Source organism: Dothidotthia symphoricarpi (assembly GCF_010015815.1).
Source record: "Dothidotthia symphoricarpi CBS 119687 unplaced genomic scaffold P153scaffold_5, whole genome shotgun sequence".
Taxonomy (NCBI): domain Eukaryota; kingdom Fungi; phylum Ascomycota; class Dothideomycetes; order Pleosporales; family Dothidotthiaceae; genus Dothidotthia; species Dothidotthia symphoricarpi.
The window spans coordinates 772,709-789,263 of NW_022985012.1; the positions used below are offsets into that span (position 1 = coordinate 772,709).

Consider the following 16,555-nt stretch of genomic DNA (forward strand, 5'->3'; position numbering starts at 1 on the left):
GTAGGATAAAAGAGGTTATGTTACAATAGTCGTATCGTCTGTTGTTTCTCTCTCATCAAAATTAGAAAAGCGAGAGAGAAAACTCCTAGTGTTCACGCTTGTTCACTGGCAGCGAATCGGAGGTTTGTAAACTCATTCCTCTCCAGAACCGCGTGCCAACTTCGTGCAGGAGAGTAGGATGTACGTCAACAATTGCCCATCTAGTCTCATCGTAGAGAACAATATCGCGTAATAGGCTATTGTCATCTTACATACGAGCAACGCTGCGAGAATGGGGAACCATGGCAAATACCAGCGCAAATGTAGAACAGCATCCCCACTTCAACAGAACACATATCCATCCTCAAATCGCACCTTGCTCGGAGTGCGCGGGAGGACGCTGCAAGACCATCCCTGTCTTGTCGATCGCCAGCGCACCGCTCTACCGGATTCCGCGCGCTTCGAGTCCCGTCCATGCCATAGCAAACCAAAAAGCAGATATCTCCTGCTAGAACCAAACCCAAGGGTTCAACCACCAATACATTTCGCCACCCACTTATTTGCCTCTTCAAGCCACAGTTGAGTATCCTTGCTACTTCAAGGGGTAACGGCAGGGATGCACGACACCGCGACCTCGCGATGACGCGGTTGGGGTCGATCTGTCTCGTAGGTACCGTCTCACACGATATCTTCGCAAGACCGAAAACCGTTAGAGCGGTGCATTTCGCTAATGTCAACCGTCTGCATCTATCTCTTCTATTACGAGTGTGACGTCTTTTGCTTATGTCTGTTCTCTCATGACTGGTTGCCAGATACTCACCAAGTGTGCATCCGATGATGATTGACGTGAACACAAGCGGTGTTTGTGATACGATGTGCTTTGTTCACCTCTTAACGCTTTCGAAGTACCTCGTACACACTGTTCCGAGATTCTCCACTATCGTGATGGATATAGCTCTGTCCACAAAGTATTTTGCCTAGGATATCGAAGGACACTATCGACATGGGAGAAGGCGGGGCGGATGTTAGATCGGACTCAGCATGTCGAGGACAAAGGAGGTCATTGGCGAATATGGTACGGCATCATCGGTATGAGGGGAGAGGTGCATATAGTCTATAATCGTTGCCCTTGAAACAAACGACAAAATGTACAATTTGAGTGGTTACCTGTTACAAGCGCTAAGAGGCTACTGGAAGCGCGTTCTACTTACCGGAGCTATGCTTGCTGCCAAGGCGAGTAAATTGGACACCATCGTCAATGTGCGCAAAGGAATTTCGGTAAACGTTATCATTTCGACGGCAGTGAAACACATATCGAGCAGGCGCCATCTCGCGACAGGCGAGGTACGAAGCTCACTACGCGTCCACCTACGCTCGCGTAAGCTTCAGAACCTGAAACATCAAAATGAAGGGATTCCGGTTTTAAGCGCGCATGGAACAATGGAACAAGGAACACCAGTCAATCGCTATGTTGGGCGACCATTTTCTATAACTAATGCTCGTCACAAGGCCTTTTCAGCCCCGCTGTCAAGTACAATCTGGTGAGCCCAACTACCACCTAGGCTGGGATAACCATGCCCAAACCACTCTGTGCTTTTCCACCGTTCCGTTCAGTTGCAAATGCAGAAAGAGAGTCGAACTCCTGAGAGCGAAGAAAAGAATTGGGGAATACAATGAAATTGAAAAAAGGGTATCTCTGCTCGCTTAAGCAAACAACAGTTGCGAGTGAGCCTGAGTATGCTCTCGATGTGTCAATTTGAGCCTGTGTTACTTGCTCCACCGCTAGTTCCCACGGCTCAGATCGTGCTGACCTTATTAGTTGGAACTTGTATCCAAGAAGCGGATGGCCCGATCTGACCGGGACCGGTACACCACTCGCCACGTGTAAACAAAACTCAAATACATGACATAGGAAATGCTTGAGACAGGAAAGAGAAACGTCTTTGATATCGCAGGAAAATTGTACCAGGAAACGTATGACCATGTGATGTTCAGGTTCAAACGCTCATACATGATACTTTATACAGCGGGGTATTCGTGGACACTATTGTCAGTCCTAGGTGACGGGTATTTTAGAAACGACCAATCGCAACAGGTACACTTCGACTAGAAGCATCTTTTACATTTGGTGAGGGTGCAGGTATGTGCTGTGGTAGTATTGGCTTTGGTGTTGCATGTTTGAAGCGTGATCCGAGGTGGGCGTTGATGGGTACATTGGCACAGGCTGCGACTTGACCACGTTGACATGTCCAAATTGTTCAGTCTCAGGCGTGATAGGAGGAGTGAGGCACCCGTTGTGCATCATGGCACCATAAGGAGTCTTCTGGGGAGTCTGTGGTCCGTAGAGACCGGCGATAGGCTTTGCATCCTCGATAGTGATCGTCGGCGGCGGCGTTGGGGGTGCTGCGTCCCGTCGTGCGATCTGGGCTTGACGTTGAAGGAACTCGTCGACAGTAGCGGAAACATTCGAAAGATGCAGCGAGCCGTATTTACGGGACAGAACAGGTGACGGTTGGTACAGATGGTTCGACAGGCCAATCACTGTCTGGGCATCGTAGGCACCAGCCCACTCGGATGTTCGTGACTGGGGCCTGGAGAGAACACATCTGGCGAGAGCAAGAGCGGATCTAGCGAGCACCGAAGGACGGGTGGAGACAAATTCCTTGTGGAAGAGGGCGATTTCCGCGATATAGAGAGTCATGTGCTCGACTTCTGCGTCGTAAGGAGCTTCGGAAAGGGCGATCTGCAGGAATGCGTCTACCGTGGGGTGTCCAACTGCCCAGTTAAGAGTCTGGAGCACATGCCATTCCATCTGGGTAAACATCTCATCCTCGTAGAGTGAGCAGCACATGGACTTCAATTCCCGCACGGTAGGAACTCTGTCTTTCTTATCACCGTACTTAGCGGCAATCAGTAGGGCGGCGCACCCAACAAGCTGGTAGTGTCGCTTGTAGACGACGCGTCGTGAACAGTAACGGTCGAGAAGGTTGACAGCAAGGAATAAGGTTTCGGGAAGCAATTGGAAAGCAGCATGTGCTTCAACAAGGAAGTCGAGAAGATATGGACGCATGAACCACTGAATCTCTGTCTGAATATCAATGGAGTTGACGTCTGGCAGGGTTTGTGACTGGCGCTAGTTAGTAAGGTTTATATACGGTATGCCTTGTGTACCAACCTCCATGTGAATCATATGATCAACAACATCCTCTTGGTATTCATCGGCGGTCAACCTCGACAACTCCTCAGCGAGAGCCCGTTGTTGCATCCTTGCAAGAGCCTTTTGGCGCTCCCTAGCCTCAGCACGGAGAGCGTAGACGCCATCATCGTGTGATTCAACGAAGTACGAGTCGCACTGCCCATAGCGGGATTGCGATTGTTGGTGGTAAGACATGGCGTGTAAGGGTGTTCGGTTTCGAGTGGATGAATCGAGTGATACGCGGATCGGTGTAGAAGGTGATAGCCTGCAAGGCAACGTATGAAAGGATTGTGTGTAGTTGGGTGTATTAAGTGAGTTGGTATTCTCTGATCCCTGAGAGCTTGAGAGGCGGGATTTGTCTAGTAAAACCTAACAAGTCAGCTCGCATCCAAAAGAAGGCACGACTAGAAGTAAGGGCGGACATACCTTCGAAGAATTAAACGATTACGATAATGAGTGGACGTGGTGTACAGGTACACGACAAAGAAACAGTAGGGAAGGTTGAGAAGGTCGAGACCCTTGCTGATGGCATCCAGGAACTGGGTGAAGTTGTACCGGTGTGACGAAAAGGAGGGTTCGTTTGAGGCAGACTACGAGCTAACGAGTCCGCTAGGGGGAAGTGAGACGCCAAGAGCCGGGATACCGAAATCCCAGATGTGACGATTGGGGACTAAGCAAGGATTAAGTTTGGGTATGTGGAGATGCGAAGATGGCGCATTGCTTACATTGGACGTGAATCTTCAAGCAGCGAAGAAGTGACAGACTGCAAGATACAACCGGTCGTAACGCGCGGAAGAAAGCTGCAACACAACGATAGTCAGTTTAAGCTCGGGAAGACGGTTGATGCCGAGTTTTGCAAAGCGGCCAGGTCGAAGCGAACATGCGCATGAACAGATGTTGGCCCGTGATCTGGTGAAATTGGAATGAGGCGGGACCTGTCGGAGATGAGGACCCTCGAAGGAAGGAGATCTTATAGAACGTCGGTGAACGACTGTACCAAGTGGCGTGTTCATGCCCGTGAGCGTCTTCCAAGAACTCACGACCAAGGACACGACCCAGACGTTGCCATCGGAAGATGAGCAGGTGTTTAGAGAACAATTGGAAGCGTCTTTAGGTAATCCAACGAAGGTGCCCGATGTGAACAACGCCGAGAGCAGCGTCGTGATGTGCGATTGCGGATGGCATGATCGAGTTTCGTAGGTCGAAACGGTTTAAGACAAACTGATCGACGTTGAGGGACAATGCAATCCGATGACTGTCTTTGGTTCGACCACGCCCCGTCTGACACCCGAGACTCGAGGACTCGAGAGGCCCACATGTCTCATAGCCACACTCAATTCCTCCCACTCCCTTCGATGTTGCTATGATGGTGTCCGTACTTTCGCGGACCTAACCAGTTGTCCCGACCAGTGCCTTTCGAGTTGCAACGGTGAGACAAGAAACTCTTCGGCAAAGAGCGTCTGCATGTTGGCGCTTGCGTCCACACAACGGAGATCCAAGTCAAACACAAAAATGAAATGTCACCTACAGGGAAGATCCACCGAAGACACAACGAAGTTACAAGGCTGGGTCAGAGGACGATCGAGGTGAACGGCCAATGTGTGGAGCGGAGGGCAAGAGGGCAGCGGATTGCTATCTCTGCGTCCAGCGAGAGGCGATGAGAAAGATGGTAGAAGGAGCGAATTGGAGTTGAATGTACAGTGTACGTTCGAGATCCTATTCGGGGAGAAGGTTGGGTATAGGGGACCGAGAGCAGGAGATGGGAGTTTAATGGAAAGGAAGGGGCCGAAACACTCAGCACCGCATCAATCCAAGACTCCGTGCTCGACGGTAGTGGGGAGAGGTATGTAAGGGAGGAGGGTGAGAGGTGAGGAGTGAGATGTTCAGACCTGAGTAGGTTCGACAAAACGACGGGCCACGAAATGCCCAGCTCCACATACGCTAGGCTGCATCTGTTACGCGTAATTGGCTCGGCGCCGCTCGTGAATCAGGTTGGCGTTTTTTGCGTCTGGCACCTCCTAGCCAGGAACACGCTTTCGACGCGTCCTGTCCCGTTACTTCCGCGAGTGTCACCACTACCGGCAGGGCACCCTCTCACGCCTCCATCTGCTGTGTCAGCTAGGATTTCACGCACACACCGCATCGGCCATCCAATCTGCGTTCTGTGGCAACGGGACGGTGGTCTTCCACAATAATTGCTCTTGCTGGCAACTAATTCACGTCTTGACGTTCGCTTTTGGGTCGCGCAGCACGGCTAGGTAATAAGGAGCGGGCTGGGCTGTCCATCAATCAGCGACCTGGAGCTTCTCCGTCAGCCGAAAGCCATCGTATGCAGCTACAACTAGGTTGCATGACGAGCCAACAATGGCACCCAATCCGTTCCTTGCCTGTACATTCAGGATATCTTGCTTTGGGTAGCCAAGGTATGCAGATAGGATCTCAAACGAAACGCCATGAGGCGATCCGACGCGAAAGCAAACACGCCTCTGGAATGAGCAATATCATCAATCCATCACTCATGAGACTACAAGCGTTCCTCCTTTAACTTGCGCAGAGTCAGAAAGCAAAATAGCTTCTGCATCCTTGTCGAATGCCGTACGTGAGCAGCTGCCCCTTTAGCATTCCCGAGTCAAGTACGCCCAATTGCTTCATGCACCATGCCGCATAATTAACGTTATTAACAGTCCGAAGAAAACCACAGACAGAGCCCACGCCCATGGTGGAGCACTCTAAAAGAAACTATAGAACGCGGAAGAGTGGTCCAAGACCTGTGCAATCGGAGTATACAGACCACCCCTGCTAGAGCCTCAGGCACGCCGACTTGAATTTATCGTTTCGCGTTGATCTTTCGTAACATGCCTTGCCAGTCATCTCTGCTAACCCAACGCGTCTCCTTTCTTTGATTCTTCCAAATTTGCCCGGTCCTCAGGACTCTTGCAGATGAATTCCTCGGCTTGGGGCTGTGTTCATCGGTTGGGGGCTGAGCTCATCCTGTACTCATTCGTGAAGTCATGTCCGTGATGGCCTTTCAACGCTGCAGCTACTATAACTGCGGGGTTACCGCATGGGAAAAACTGGGACACTGCAGACAGGGTGGAGAGATGATGTATTTTGCTGATTGTCTATTCACAACACCTTTCCTCAACCCTTCTAGAGGCTGCGCCCTGTACTGCAGCTAGCGTTAGTAGCCGAGTTTCCAGCCACCTGTCCATAGATCGCGTACAGACGCGTCTCTGAATACTTAAAGCTGCATACGCGACCTCACACGCGACCGCCGACTAACCTCTGGTTGACATTCAGCCAACTTCCGTTCCGCCTCCCTCATGCCTGATGATGGTGCGTGCAGAAGGTGGACCCAATAAACCACCTTACTCTAGCAAATTTGCTCAAACTTTTATCTCAGATGCCACATGTGGGGATCTGCCGGTATCACAAGATGTCAACAGCCTTTCCGCAGCGATCAACAAATTGCACCGAGGCCTGCGGATACAGTTTCTGTGACACTTAGCGGCTTGTCGTAGAGGGATACACATCGCCTCTTGCGTCACCTGTGACCGCAGGCTGGCCATAGATCTGTGCATGTTCCACCACCGCTGACAGCAAACTTTTCAACGTTATCAGACATGAGTGCTTGGCGATCTCTGCATGTCTCAATGTTCAACGAAACATGCTTCTTCCACTTATAGAAGGAGAGGGTTTCACATTACGGCCAGGCAACACAACTCCACGTATCACAGCACCATGTACTGTGATAGTTTTGAAATAGTCCGTTATCTTCGCTATGGCAGGAAACAGGCTGGAACACTTTTGTCATACTTTGCAACCACCATCCCATGTGTAAAAAGCATGCTCAAGGTCTTTAGGCTAAGGTATCAAGTGACCAAAGGATGTGATTCTTACAGCATGCAGTCCCGGTCCAGGGCGTTGAAGCCGCGCAATCGCGCTCCAGCGGAACCCCGCCCTGAAAGCCTTGAACCACGCTTCATCCCGAATTTGTCACAGATGTTGCATTGCTTTTCGACGCGTGAAGAGCATGCCAATCCTCTCTTAGCCAGTCGCGTCTAAACGCGAGCGACATAGATCTGCGCTCCCACCTCGTCATGATCAAAGTTTCGCTACACTTACTGCATGAAACAGTCCATGTTCAACCGGCGCATTGATGATTCATGTTCACACGCCGCATGATGCTTTTTGTAGTGTGGACGCAAACTATGGGGACGCACTTTGTCGGTGCCGTGAACCTCGGCCGTTCACTAAGACTTAAGCCACAGGGCCTCTTGACGTTATTATTGAAATGCCCAAAAGAACTCAACTCTGACCAGTGGAATCTTTCCCGGCCCGTATCCCGTTGTCCTGACAGCCCGCAAGCGTCTGAGCGTTCCACCATCGGGTAATATTCCAAGCAGCGATTCACCGTGACAACCGTACTTCTTCGGATGCCAATACGGCCAGCCCATTACACGCACAATACATAGCATACACATGATATATAGTACCAACAAACGGTTGCCTGGGCGATATATGCGGTCATGATCATGCAGCGATAAGTTCTTGCCGCAGGCCAACCTCTATCTATACTAGCGAACGCAATCAATGTGCTCAACACTGCTAAGCTGGCTTAACGGCCTGTCGATTGTGTGTTCCACCTCCATTAATCTCTCCACTAATGTGTATGTATATGCGGTTCCAACGAGATGGTCATAGGGCAACGAGCCTACACGAGCGGTTGTATGCGGCGGCACTCAGAATGTGATGTGAATGCCACTATGAAGGCTGAGTCTCTGCCTATAGAACTACAGCGTGAGCACGTAACAACCCGCTTTGCAAAGGCGCTGTCAAGTCTTGCATATTCTGGCGACAGACGAAAGACACTCGACGGTACGAATGCTTGCACCATCCTCGATCGTAAACAGACGAGGCTTGTAAAGAGCTGTATGCCTGCAGCTGATGTAGAGGAGGCCGCGGTGGACCTAGTGAGCAGTCGTCCAGTGTAGAAACACGGCGGTTGAGCCTGCTCGCATCAGTACTTCGGTCTGTGTCATCACTCAGGATGATGGAAGACGCGGCCGCGGGTGTTTCCATGATCAGACGTCAGCTAGGTAAGGCCCGACCTTTAATCCGGTCCCACTTTAAAAATAAAGCCAGACCCATGCCAAGCAAAGTTCTCAAACTTCATGATCATGATATTTGCAGCTACAATCTGGTAGCGTTGGCCCACATATCGTGTGTTGAGCCTGTATAGTACTTTGCGACCCTAATTTCGGCACCTCTAGCTAAGATGGACATTCACCGGTCTCGATTTGTGCCCTACCCACCCTCTGCGATCAACGCACTCGCATTCTCTCACCCAGAAGCCGAACATGGAAATCGAGATCCCGAGGCTCTAAGGCTTGCGGTTGGACGCGCAAATGGCAACATTGAGATCTGGAACCCCGCGAACGGAACGTGGTTGCAAGAGAAGGTTTTCTTTGGCGGCAAAGACAGGAGCGTGGAAGGCCTGGCATGGACGCAGGAGCCGGACCAGAGAGATGCGCATAACAAGATTGTACCTGGGAGACTGCGTTTATTCAGCATTGGGTATTCCAGCAGCGTTACAGAGTGGGATCTAGCGACTGGCCTTCCTGCGCGCCACTCGAATGGAAACCACAGCGAAGTCTGGTGTTTCGCAGCTCAACCCAGGCATGCGACGAAAGGCAGCTCAGACGAGGGCGTCAATGCGCACCAGAAGCTTGTTGCAGGCTGCGCGGATGGCACTATCGTCTTGCTGTCCACAGAAGACAACGACCTTCGCTTCGAGCGCTTTGTATCTCGCGCGACCAACAAGAAAGCGCGCGCTCTGAGCATCACGTACAAGGACCACAACACTATACTAGCAGGTTTTGCAGACAGCATGATCCGCGTTTTCGACACAAGGAACGGGAATGTCATCAGGAACATATCCTTGGGCAGCGGACCGCATGGTGGACCCAAGGAGATCCTAGTGTGGAAAGTCAAGTGTCTCTCGAACGGTGACTTTGTGTCTGGTGACTCCACCGGTGACATCCGAATTTACAACGGCAAAAACTTCAGTCAATTGCAGAGGATTTCCGGCCACGAAGCGGATGTTTTAGATCTTGCCGTATCTCGCGACGGTACAAGCATTTTCAGTGCGGGCATGGACAGGCGAACGTGCTTCTACACGAGTGTGAAGACGGCTGCGACGAAGGGTCTAGGTGGGAAATGGCGCAAGGTTTCCCACCAGCGATACCATGAACATGATGTCAAAGCCATGGCAACGTATGAGGGCAACAAACTGAGCGTGGTTGTATCTGGAGGTGAGATTCATGGTTCTAACTTTTCGTTATCCCGCTGACACTTTTTCGATTAGGTATTGATACACAACCCATCGTCGTTCCCCTTCGTCAGTTTGGCAAAGAGCTCAGTCGGGGACTACCAGCTCTGCCCCACACTCCTCCCCTCGTAAGCGCCCCGGGAGCGCGACTTCTAGTCAGTTGGTGGAACTCCGAACTACGCATATGGCGCGTCAAGCCTCAGGACGATGGCAATGAGAAGCCAAAGGTTGTCGCACGCCTGGCTCTGCAAGGAGAAGAGAACATTACCTCGGTCTCGATCACTCGAGATGGGGGATTGCTTGCTGTTGGCACCGGAAGCGTGGTCAAGCTATTCCAATTGATACAGCCACAGGCTGGAGCTGGTCCAGGGCTTCGCATAAGGAAGCTGGAAATGCCATCGATTTCTGGCGCAAAGACTGTAAAGTTGACAGCGGACGGCAAGTGGCTGACAGTCATTACGGCGACGAACGTTATTCAGCTTGTGAGGATCATCAGGACAGATGATGCAGCCGATCAACCCCGCGTACTGGACAAATTGCAATACCTTCATCGCCTTCCTCGTAATATTTCTTCGCAAAGTCCACTGGACGGACCATCGGGGCCTTACGCTCGTTCCATTACGCATGCCGAATTCTCTTCTGATGGTAATGTCTTTGCTGTCGCCGATCTTGCCGGTTATGTCGACACATGGGTCATCGAAGGAAACGAGGACTCAACAGCACCAGAAGTTGATATTGATGATTCGACCCCAGCTGATGCTGAAGAAGACGATTCCGATGACGAAGAAGAAGGTATGAAGGAAAAGATCACATTTTTAGGTCAACGATGGATAAGCAACCCTGCTGCACATCTTCTGCCTCAGCTGGACTCTACACCAGTTCTTCTTTCATTCCAACCAACCTCGGTCAGCTCTGATCGACCTGAACCCAATGGCAACCCTGCTGTGCATCCTACAAGACAGAACCCTCATCCCCACTCGCACGAGCTACCTGCTGTAGAGCATCGGCTATTGTTAGCATCCGCCGAACATCAGCTCTACCTTTTTGAGGTCATGGCTGGACGATTGTCAGAATGGTCCAGGAGAAACCCACCATCAAGCTACCCCCGCGAATACCGCCAGCTCGACCTCCCGGCAAAGGGATGTATCTGGGATGTCAACGAGACACGGCAGCGAGTATGGCTGTACGGCGAGAAATGGCTGTTCATGTTTGATCTTAGCCAAGACTTCCCTATCTCGGATTCAGACGACACTGTTGCAGGGAAAAAGCGGAAACGCGAGGCTGTGAAGGATGCATCGAAGAAGAACAATAGTGGTGCCGGCGATATGCTCCCTCAAAAGGAGTTGCCTGTCACCAAGATGCGCAAGTTCAACGGCGGTCAGACGAATGAGTCACGCAAGGCTGAATGGGTCGAAACCAATGCTACGAGCAACAGTGCCACAGTCGACGACGATGTTGAGGACAAGACACAAACCCTGGCCAGTCTCCGCAGGTCCAACACGCAAGATGGCGCTCAGAGCAATGGCGATTCTACCGAGTTGGTACTTCGGGACGTGGGCGAGGTAGCGAGTCAACAAAACCGCGATGATTCGTCGTGGCATACGTTCAAGTACCGTCCGATATTGGGCATGGTGCCCATCAGTGCGGACAATGGCCAGCCGCTGGAGGTGGTACTTGTTGAACGGCCGTCGTGGGATTTGGATCTTCCTCCACGATTCGTTGGAACTCACGAAAAGTGAGAGCAGTGAAAGTAGGAGGGCCAGTATTGTAAATCGATGGATTAGATACCTAAAGCAGCATTTGATGGTTTTGCAGTATTGACACTAAATTCTACCTGTGATGGTGATATTGCACGTGAAAAGACCCTGCCAAGCGAATTGCGTCAGACCCGACACGCATCAAATCCAAAATCTGTCCACTCTCCGTCATTCATTCTCATCACCAACAAACCACCCAGAGCAACTGCCCACCATGGACGCCCTCCGCTCGGCCCTGCAGCCAATCACCCACAACCTCCCCAAACCCATCGTCGATGTCGGTCAATCCCTCCTCGGCCCCGTGTGCTACAAAACGCTCCTCCACGACATTGACATCTCATCGACCGAGTGCGTCAAGCTCGCTGTCAGCAAGGGCCTCGGCATCGGCATAATCGGCGCATCCTCCGTCGTCAAAGTACCGCAATTGCTCAAGCTCTTGAACTCGCAGTCAGCCGGCGGGCTCTCTTTCCTCTCGTACCTCCTCGAGTCCAGCTCGTACCTCATCTCGCTGGGTTACAACGTCCGCCATGGCTTCCCGTTTAGCACGTACGGCGAGACGGCGCTCATCCTCGTGCAGAACATTGCGATTGCGAGTCTAGTGCTGAAGTACCAGGGGCGTGGGGCAGCGATTGCGGCGTGGGTGGGCGGGCTGGCAGTTGCGGGAGCCGCCATATTCAATGAGAATGTGGTGGATGAGCAGAGACTGAGTTTGTTGCAGGCGACGGCTGGTGTGCTGGGCGTGGCAAGCAAGGTCCCGCAGATTCTGACGATTTGGAGTGAGGGTGGGACGGGGCAGTTGAGCGCGTTTGCTGTGAGTACACTCCTCTTTTCTTGTCCGCGTGGACCATCGACTGGGATTCTCGGTTTGTTGGAAAATCTGCTAATTCAAATGCGATACAGGTCATCAACTACCTCCTCGGCTCCCTCTCCCGCATCTTTACCACCCTGCAGGAAGTCCCTGACCCGCTCATCCTTTACGGATACATTGCCGGCTTCGCCCTCAACGCTATTCTCTTCCTGCAGGTGCTGTGGTACTGGAATGCCCCGGCTTCCAAGAACACCGACTCCAAGAAGCTACACACGAGCAAGCCGGTCGCGGGTGACAAGAAAGAGATGGCGCAAGCCATTTCCAGCGGATCTATACCCTCATACGCGAATACCGCTGGAAAGACGCCTAGTACGAGGCGAAGGGGATAGGTTGGCTACCTAGTAGTTCTGGATAGGAGTGTGCACTCAGACTATTTGAATCACATCGTCTTTGACTTGATCAAACTTCTGCTTGAAATATATGTGCAACTGTGCTACCCAGGGAAATGACTACCTCCTCATCACAAAGGCCAAGATCAACATTCGGAACCAGCGTCATAGCATTGACGAGCACTATATACTAATCCGCATCAACCATTACTAATTACCGCCATTACAATCCTGATATCATCCCTATTGTACCATACCAAGTCTATCCTATGCAACCGAAGAAAAGAGTTGTATACTACATGTCATGCGTCAACGAATTATGCAAAGAAGGCGACGAGAACCCGACAAGTAATAAGCGTAACGAACAGCCACACGCCGCGAGAGAAGAAAGCTATGCCAAAGCACAACGAAGACAGCGAAGAACGATGAAGGTCCCAATTGGGGTTTCTAGTACACGCCCTAGGTATTGTTAGTAAGACATTCAACATGCGATAGGGGTAGATGGGAGGACTCACCGGGATGAAAAGATACGGCACCTGCCTCTCGTACTCCGTCCACGCCTCGCCGTAGTTCTCACGACAGCGCTCAATATCGCGCATAGCACGGTGGATAATCATGCCGGAGAAGAAGACAGAGTAGAACCAAGGGAACGGAGACTCGAAGCCAGTGATCAAGCCCCAGGAAATAGCGAAGAACAGATCACACGTGTAGTGAATCTTGCGGGCCTTTCCGTACCAGCCGTCGGCGAGGATCTTGGAACCGGTCTTTGTGGGGATCGTCTTTGGGTTCGCGACGCGGCCGTACTTGAAGTAGGGGAATGTGGTGCGTTCCTCGACGACGCCGCGCTCTTCCTGCCGGAACTGGTTCTTCTGGCTGTTGGTCGTGTCCCAAATGTAGTACATGCCCATGTATGCGACGGTCAGGAGCGCGACGAACCACGCGGGCCAGGTGTATTCGGAGGGGTGGTGGTTGGCGACGTAGAGCGTGGCGTGGCAGTAGGAGAGGGGAACGCCGGCCATGTTCCAGAAAATGAGCATGAAACCGAGCTTCTCGTAGTACATATCCCTATCGTCGAGTTAGCTGTTGTTTTGTATGGGATGAGGGGTGGGGCTTACCATGTCGTGATGATCAGGTGCTCGCCCTTGGAGCAGGCGTTTGCGTAGAGGTAGTGCGCGAAGAGCAGAAACAAGGCCTCTAGGGATGGGTGACCATACAACTCGTACTGCTTCAAGCACGTGCCCAGTGTGAGGAAGAAGATGATGAACCACGGGATGCGGACCTCGAGGAACATCTTGAAGTCGAGAATGCCGAACAATCTGGGGTTGAGCTCCGAGCCGAGGAAGAAGTCGACAATAGGGTAGTCGGTCATTCGCACGGTTGCGCCGCGAACGAGGGCCGAGACGTAGGCGAGGATCGAGCACAGGAAGCCTGAGAGAATGGCTACACTCATGATATGCCCGAACTCGTCGATCAGCGTGTATAGCTTGAAAATGCCCGTGAAGTGCAAGACCAGGGCGAGGACAATGCTGGTGTAAAACGACCACATGGCAGAGCAGTAGTAGTCGAGCTGCTTCCCACCCAGATGCGGGAGGGCCTTGCCCTTGCGGTAGACACCGGGCATAAGCATGTAGAAGGCCATCTGGACGAGACCAAAGATCCAGTATATCTTCCATGCGCGCGCATTGGGGTATGCGTCTGTCCTGACGAGATGCCACATGGTTGCGAAGAACTGCGGCCAGTCCTGGCCTTCAGACGGCTTGGGGAACTTGCCGTCGTAGAAGACGGCGCCTATCCACATGTAGTACATGAGAGCTGGGAAGCCGATCATCATGGCGCCCATACCGAGGGAGCCTCCGAACTCCCTCTTGCCAGATGTGTCCTTGGGGGAGAAGTTCTTCTCGGCCTCTAGTTTGTATTCGTATGCGGTCGACTCGGCTTTGCCGTTGGCGTTACCGTTGGCGCTCCCATTCGCGTGGCCGTTTGCATGTCCATTGGCGTTTCCGTTCATGTGTCCATTGACGCCATTCACCACCTCTCCATTGCCAGCCTTCCCAGCAGCACCATTCTCCAGACCAAACTCCTCCCCTGAGTCCTCCAAGTCAGCAACACTCGACTGGCGTGCCCGCGACCTTCTTCTGCGCCCTGGAGTTTCGACAAAGCCGGGGTTCTCGGGCTTCCTGTCACGCAAATGTTAGCATTGCCTTTTCCCCTCTGCATTGAGCCCGGCAAACATGCAGGTGCACTTACTTGGGTGTCCTCCCAGACTGTGACCGTGTTACTCGCTGCGACATGGTGACTGCGTAGTGCTGTCGTGTGGCGGCGATGCGCGTGTGGTGTTGTCAGGGGCGAGGACGGCGGACAACAAGCGACGGCGAGGACAACGCTAATTAAGGGAAGAGACTTAGAACGTGGCACGTAGAATAAGATATGAAGGGACACAGAAACTCGTACAACAAGGCGCAATGGCCCAGAATGCGTTGTGTTCGTGTTTGTTTTCGCCTGGCCTCGAGAAAATTAAAGTTGCCAGGGGAGGGTGGGAGGAGGCCAATCGGAGTCCGGGTACCTGCGTTGCGTGAGATCATCATCATGGTCATGACAGCTTGTTCCCTTTACGCTTTCAGACGATTCGGTACGATGGAAATTGTTCGTTGCTAGTCTTTTCATCATTCGTTGAGATGTAAAAGCGGAGCTCGGCCTGCTATGAACACATATATACATAAAACGCCTTGCTAACCAAACACCTTGACCAAACCGAAAGCCATCTTCCTCACTGTACCAACTGGGTGTAATTAATGAAGCCTCGTGGTGTGGTACTTGCAGTCATCAGTATGCGCGGCATTCCCCTTCGAACGCACTTCGTTGTAGTCGCAGAGACAGATCCAGCAAAACTCATAGCGACACTTCGAACCTGCATGCTCATCAGCAACAAGGAACACTTCACAAGAACACAGTGCATATACTCACATGTCATATGGTCACACCCATCATTCTTCTCAATGTTGTACACACACCCAGCACCAGGACACTTCTTGGTAGATTTGCTAATTTCCTGCAGACTCGCCTCCTCTTGCGCTCTCTGATCCTGCTCTTTCTTGCCACTCCTCCGATACTCATACTCCTCACACGTCTCCCCTTCATGCCATGTGTCTTCGTGCACGATGCAGACTTTCAACTTACAAGCGGCGCATGTGAAGATGTTTCCATCCTGTCCACCGTCGTGGAACTGTCCAGATTTACAGCCCTCAGCTCGACACCAGCGAAAGTTCGGATCGTCGCTGAATACAGCGCGGGCGGTGAAGGTGTCGTACTGCTCGAAGATCTCTTGAGCTGCATACTGCTGAATCTCATAATACGCCAAGATGATTTTGCATTCATTTGCCGGGCATTTGACTTCCCTCCAGCTGTTGTCGCGGAGCTGTGTCGTAATCCACACACCGTAACATTCGGCGCATGTTTGTGGCTGATGAGCACAATTAGCAAGGGAAGGAAGCTCGGCAATGGCAATGTCATCACTGCAGACGGCGCATTCGCGAGTGTTTCGAGGCATTTTCCGACTCTGTTCCTCTTCCTCTTCTTGAAGGGCCCTGGCCATCTCTGCGTCGCGAAGTTCTGATTCAGCTCTCTTTCGAAAGAAACTATGATCGTCGTTTGGGAAGTCATCGATGCTGGGATCGAGAGGATCAAGGTCCATAGGCTCCCCACAGTATTCGTCCAGAACTAGATCATGTTGTGGTCTTGAAGAATTGGCAACAGAGTCTTCGTCTGAGACATTACCCACTTCCAAGTCTGAATAGAAATCCGAATCCAAGTCGATAGGGTTCTCATGGGTCCCTCGATGTGCTGATGAGCGACTTTCATTCTGAGAGCCTCTTGAAGCAGTTTTTCTTTTGGCTGCTAGTCTTGGGGCGAACAATTCCTGTGCCACAGCCTCCAGCTGCTCGAAGAACGAGAACTGGCCTTGATCGAAGCCTTCATCCTCCTCGTCTTCATCTTTCTCTCGCTGGACCCGTGATACAAACCGTCGATCCCGCTCTTCTTGAACACTAGGCGACTTTTCTTTGGCCGCTCTAAACGGATTACGAGACGACAGTGAAG

General features: G+C 51.9%; 6 protein-coding genes across 6 annotated transcripts; 3 read left to right on the plus strand and 3 right to left on the minus strand.

Annotated features, from left to right (window-relative positions):
- Window positions 1-2,098: 2,098 nt before the first annotated feature.
- On the minus strand, window positions 2,099-3,370 carry P153DRAFT_285405 (G1/S-specific cyclin CLN2; the record flags this gene model as incomplete). Its single annotated transcript, XM_033663394.1, has 2 exons — window positions 2,099-3,106; window positions 3,155-3,370. 2 exons carry the CDS (start codon window positions 3,368-3,370, stop codon window positions 2,099-2,101), a joined length of 1,224 nt encoding a protein of 407 aa, XP_033526513.1.
- Window positions 3,371-5,411: 2,041 nt separating this feature from the next.
- P153DRAFT_184712 (uncharacterized protein) lies at window positions 5,412-6,093 on the plus strand. The gene is made up of 3 exons (XM_033662397.1): window positions 5,412-5,598; window positions 5,730-5,770; window positions 5,860-6,093. The coding sequence occupies exons 1-3, from the start codon at window positions 5,505-5,507 to the stop codon at window positions 5,998-6,000; spliced, it is 276 nt and encodes a 91-aa protein (XP_033526514.1). The 5' UTR covers window positions 5,412-5,504; the 3' UTR covers window positions 6,001-6,093.
- A 2,260-nt stretch (window positions 6,094-8,353) lies between these two features.
- On the plus strand, window positions 8,354-11,318 carry P153DRAFT_394297 (WD40 repeat-like protein). The gene is made up of 2 exons (XM_033671303.1): window positions 8,354-9,489; window positions 9,543-11,318. Exons 1-2 carry the CDS (start codon window positions 8,454-8,456, stop codon window positions 11,243-11,245), a joined length of 2,739 nt encoding a protein of 912 aa, XP_033526515.1. The 5' UTR covers window positions 8,354-8,453; the 3' UTR covers window positions 11,246-11,318.
- A 116-nt stretch (window positions 11,319-11,434) lies between these two features.
- P153DRAFT_364558 (mannose-P-dolichol utilization defect 1 protein-like protein) lies at window positions 11,435-12,481 on the plus strand. The gene is made up of 2 exons (XM_033667632.1): window positions 11,435-12,074; window positions 12,164-12,481. Exons 1-2 carry the CDS (start codon window positions 11,478-11,480, stop codon window positions 12,458-12,460), a joined length of 894 nt encoding a protein of 297 aa, XP_033526516.1. The 5' UTR covers window positions 11,435-11,477; the 3' UTR covers window positions 12,461-12,481.
- Window positions 12,482-12,578: 97 nt separating this feature from the next.
- P153DRAFT_421152 (uncharacterized protein) lies at window positions 12,579-14,968 on the minus strand. The gene is made up of 4 exons (XM_033672293.1): window positions 14,708-14,968; window positions 13,576-14,637; window positions 12,976-13,525; window positions 12,579-12,919 (listed from the first exon to the last, which is right to left on the minus strand). The coding sequence occupies exons 1-4, from the start codon at window positions 14,749-14,751 to the stop codon at window positions 12,908-12,910; spliced, it is 1,668 nt and encodes a 555-aa protein (XP_033526517.1). The 5' UTR covers window positions 14,752-14,968; the 3' UTR covers window positions 12,579-12,907.
- A 281-nt stretch (window positions 14,969-15,249) lies between these two features.
- On the minus strand, window positions 15,250-16,052 carry P153DRAFT_284705 (uncharacterized protein; the record flags this gene model as incomplete). Its single annotated transcript, XM_033663343.1, has 2 exons — window positions 15,250-15,368; window positions 15,425-16,052. The coding sequence occupies 2 exons, from the start codon at window positions 16,050-16,052 to the stop codon at window positions 15,250-15,252; spliced, it is 747 nt and encodes a 248-aa protein (XP_033526518.1).
- Window positions 16,053-16,555: the final 503 nt, after the last annotated feature.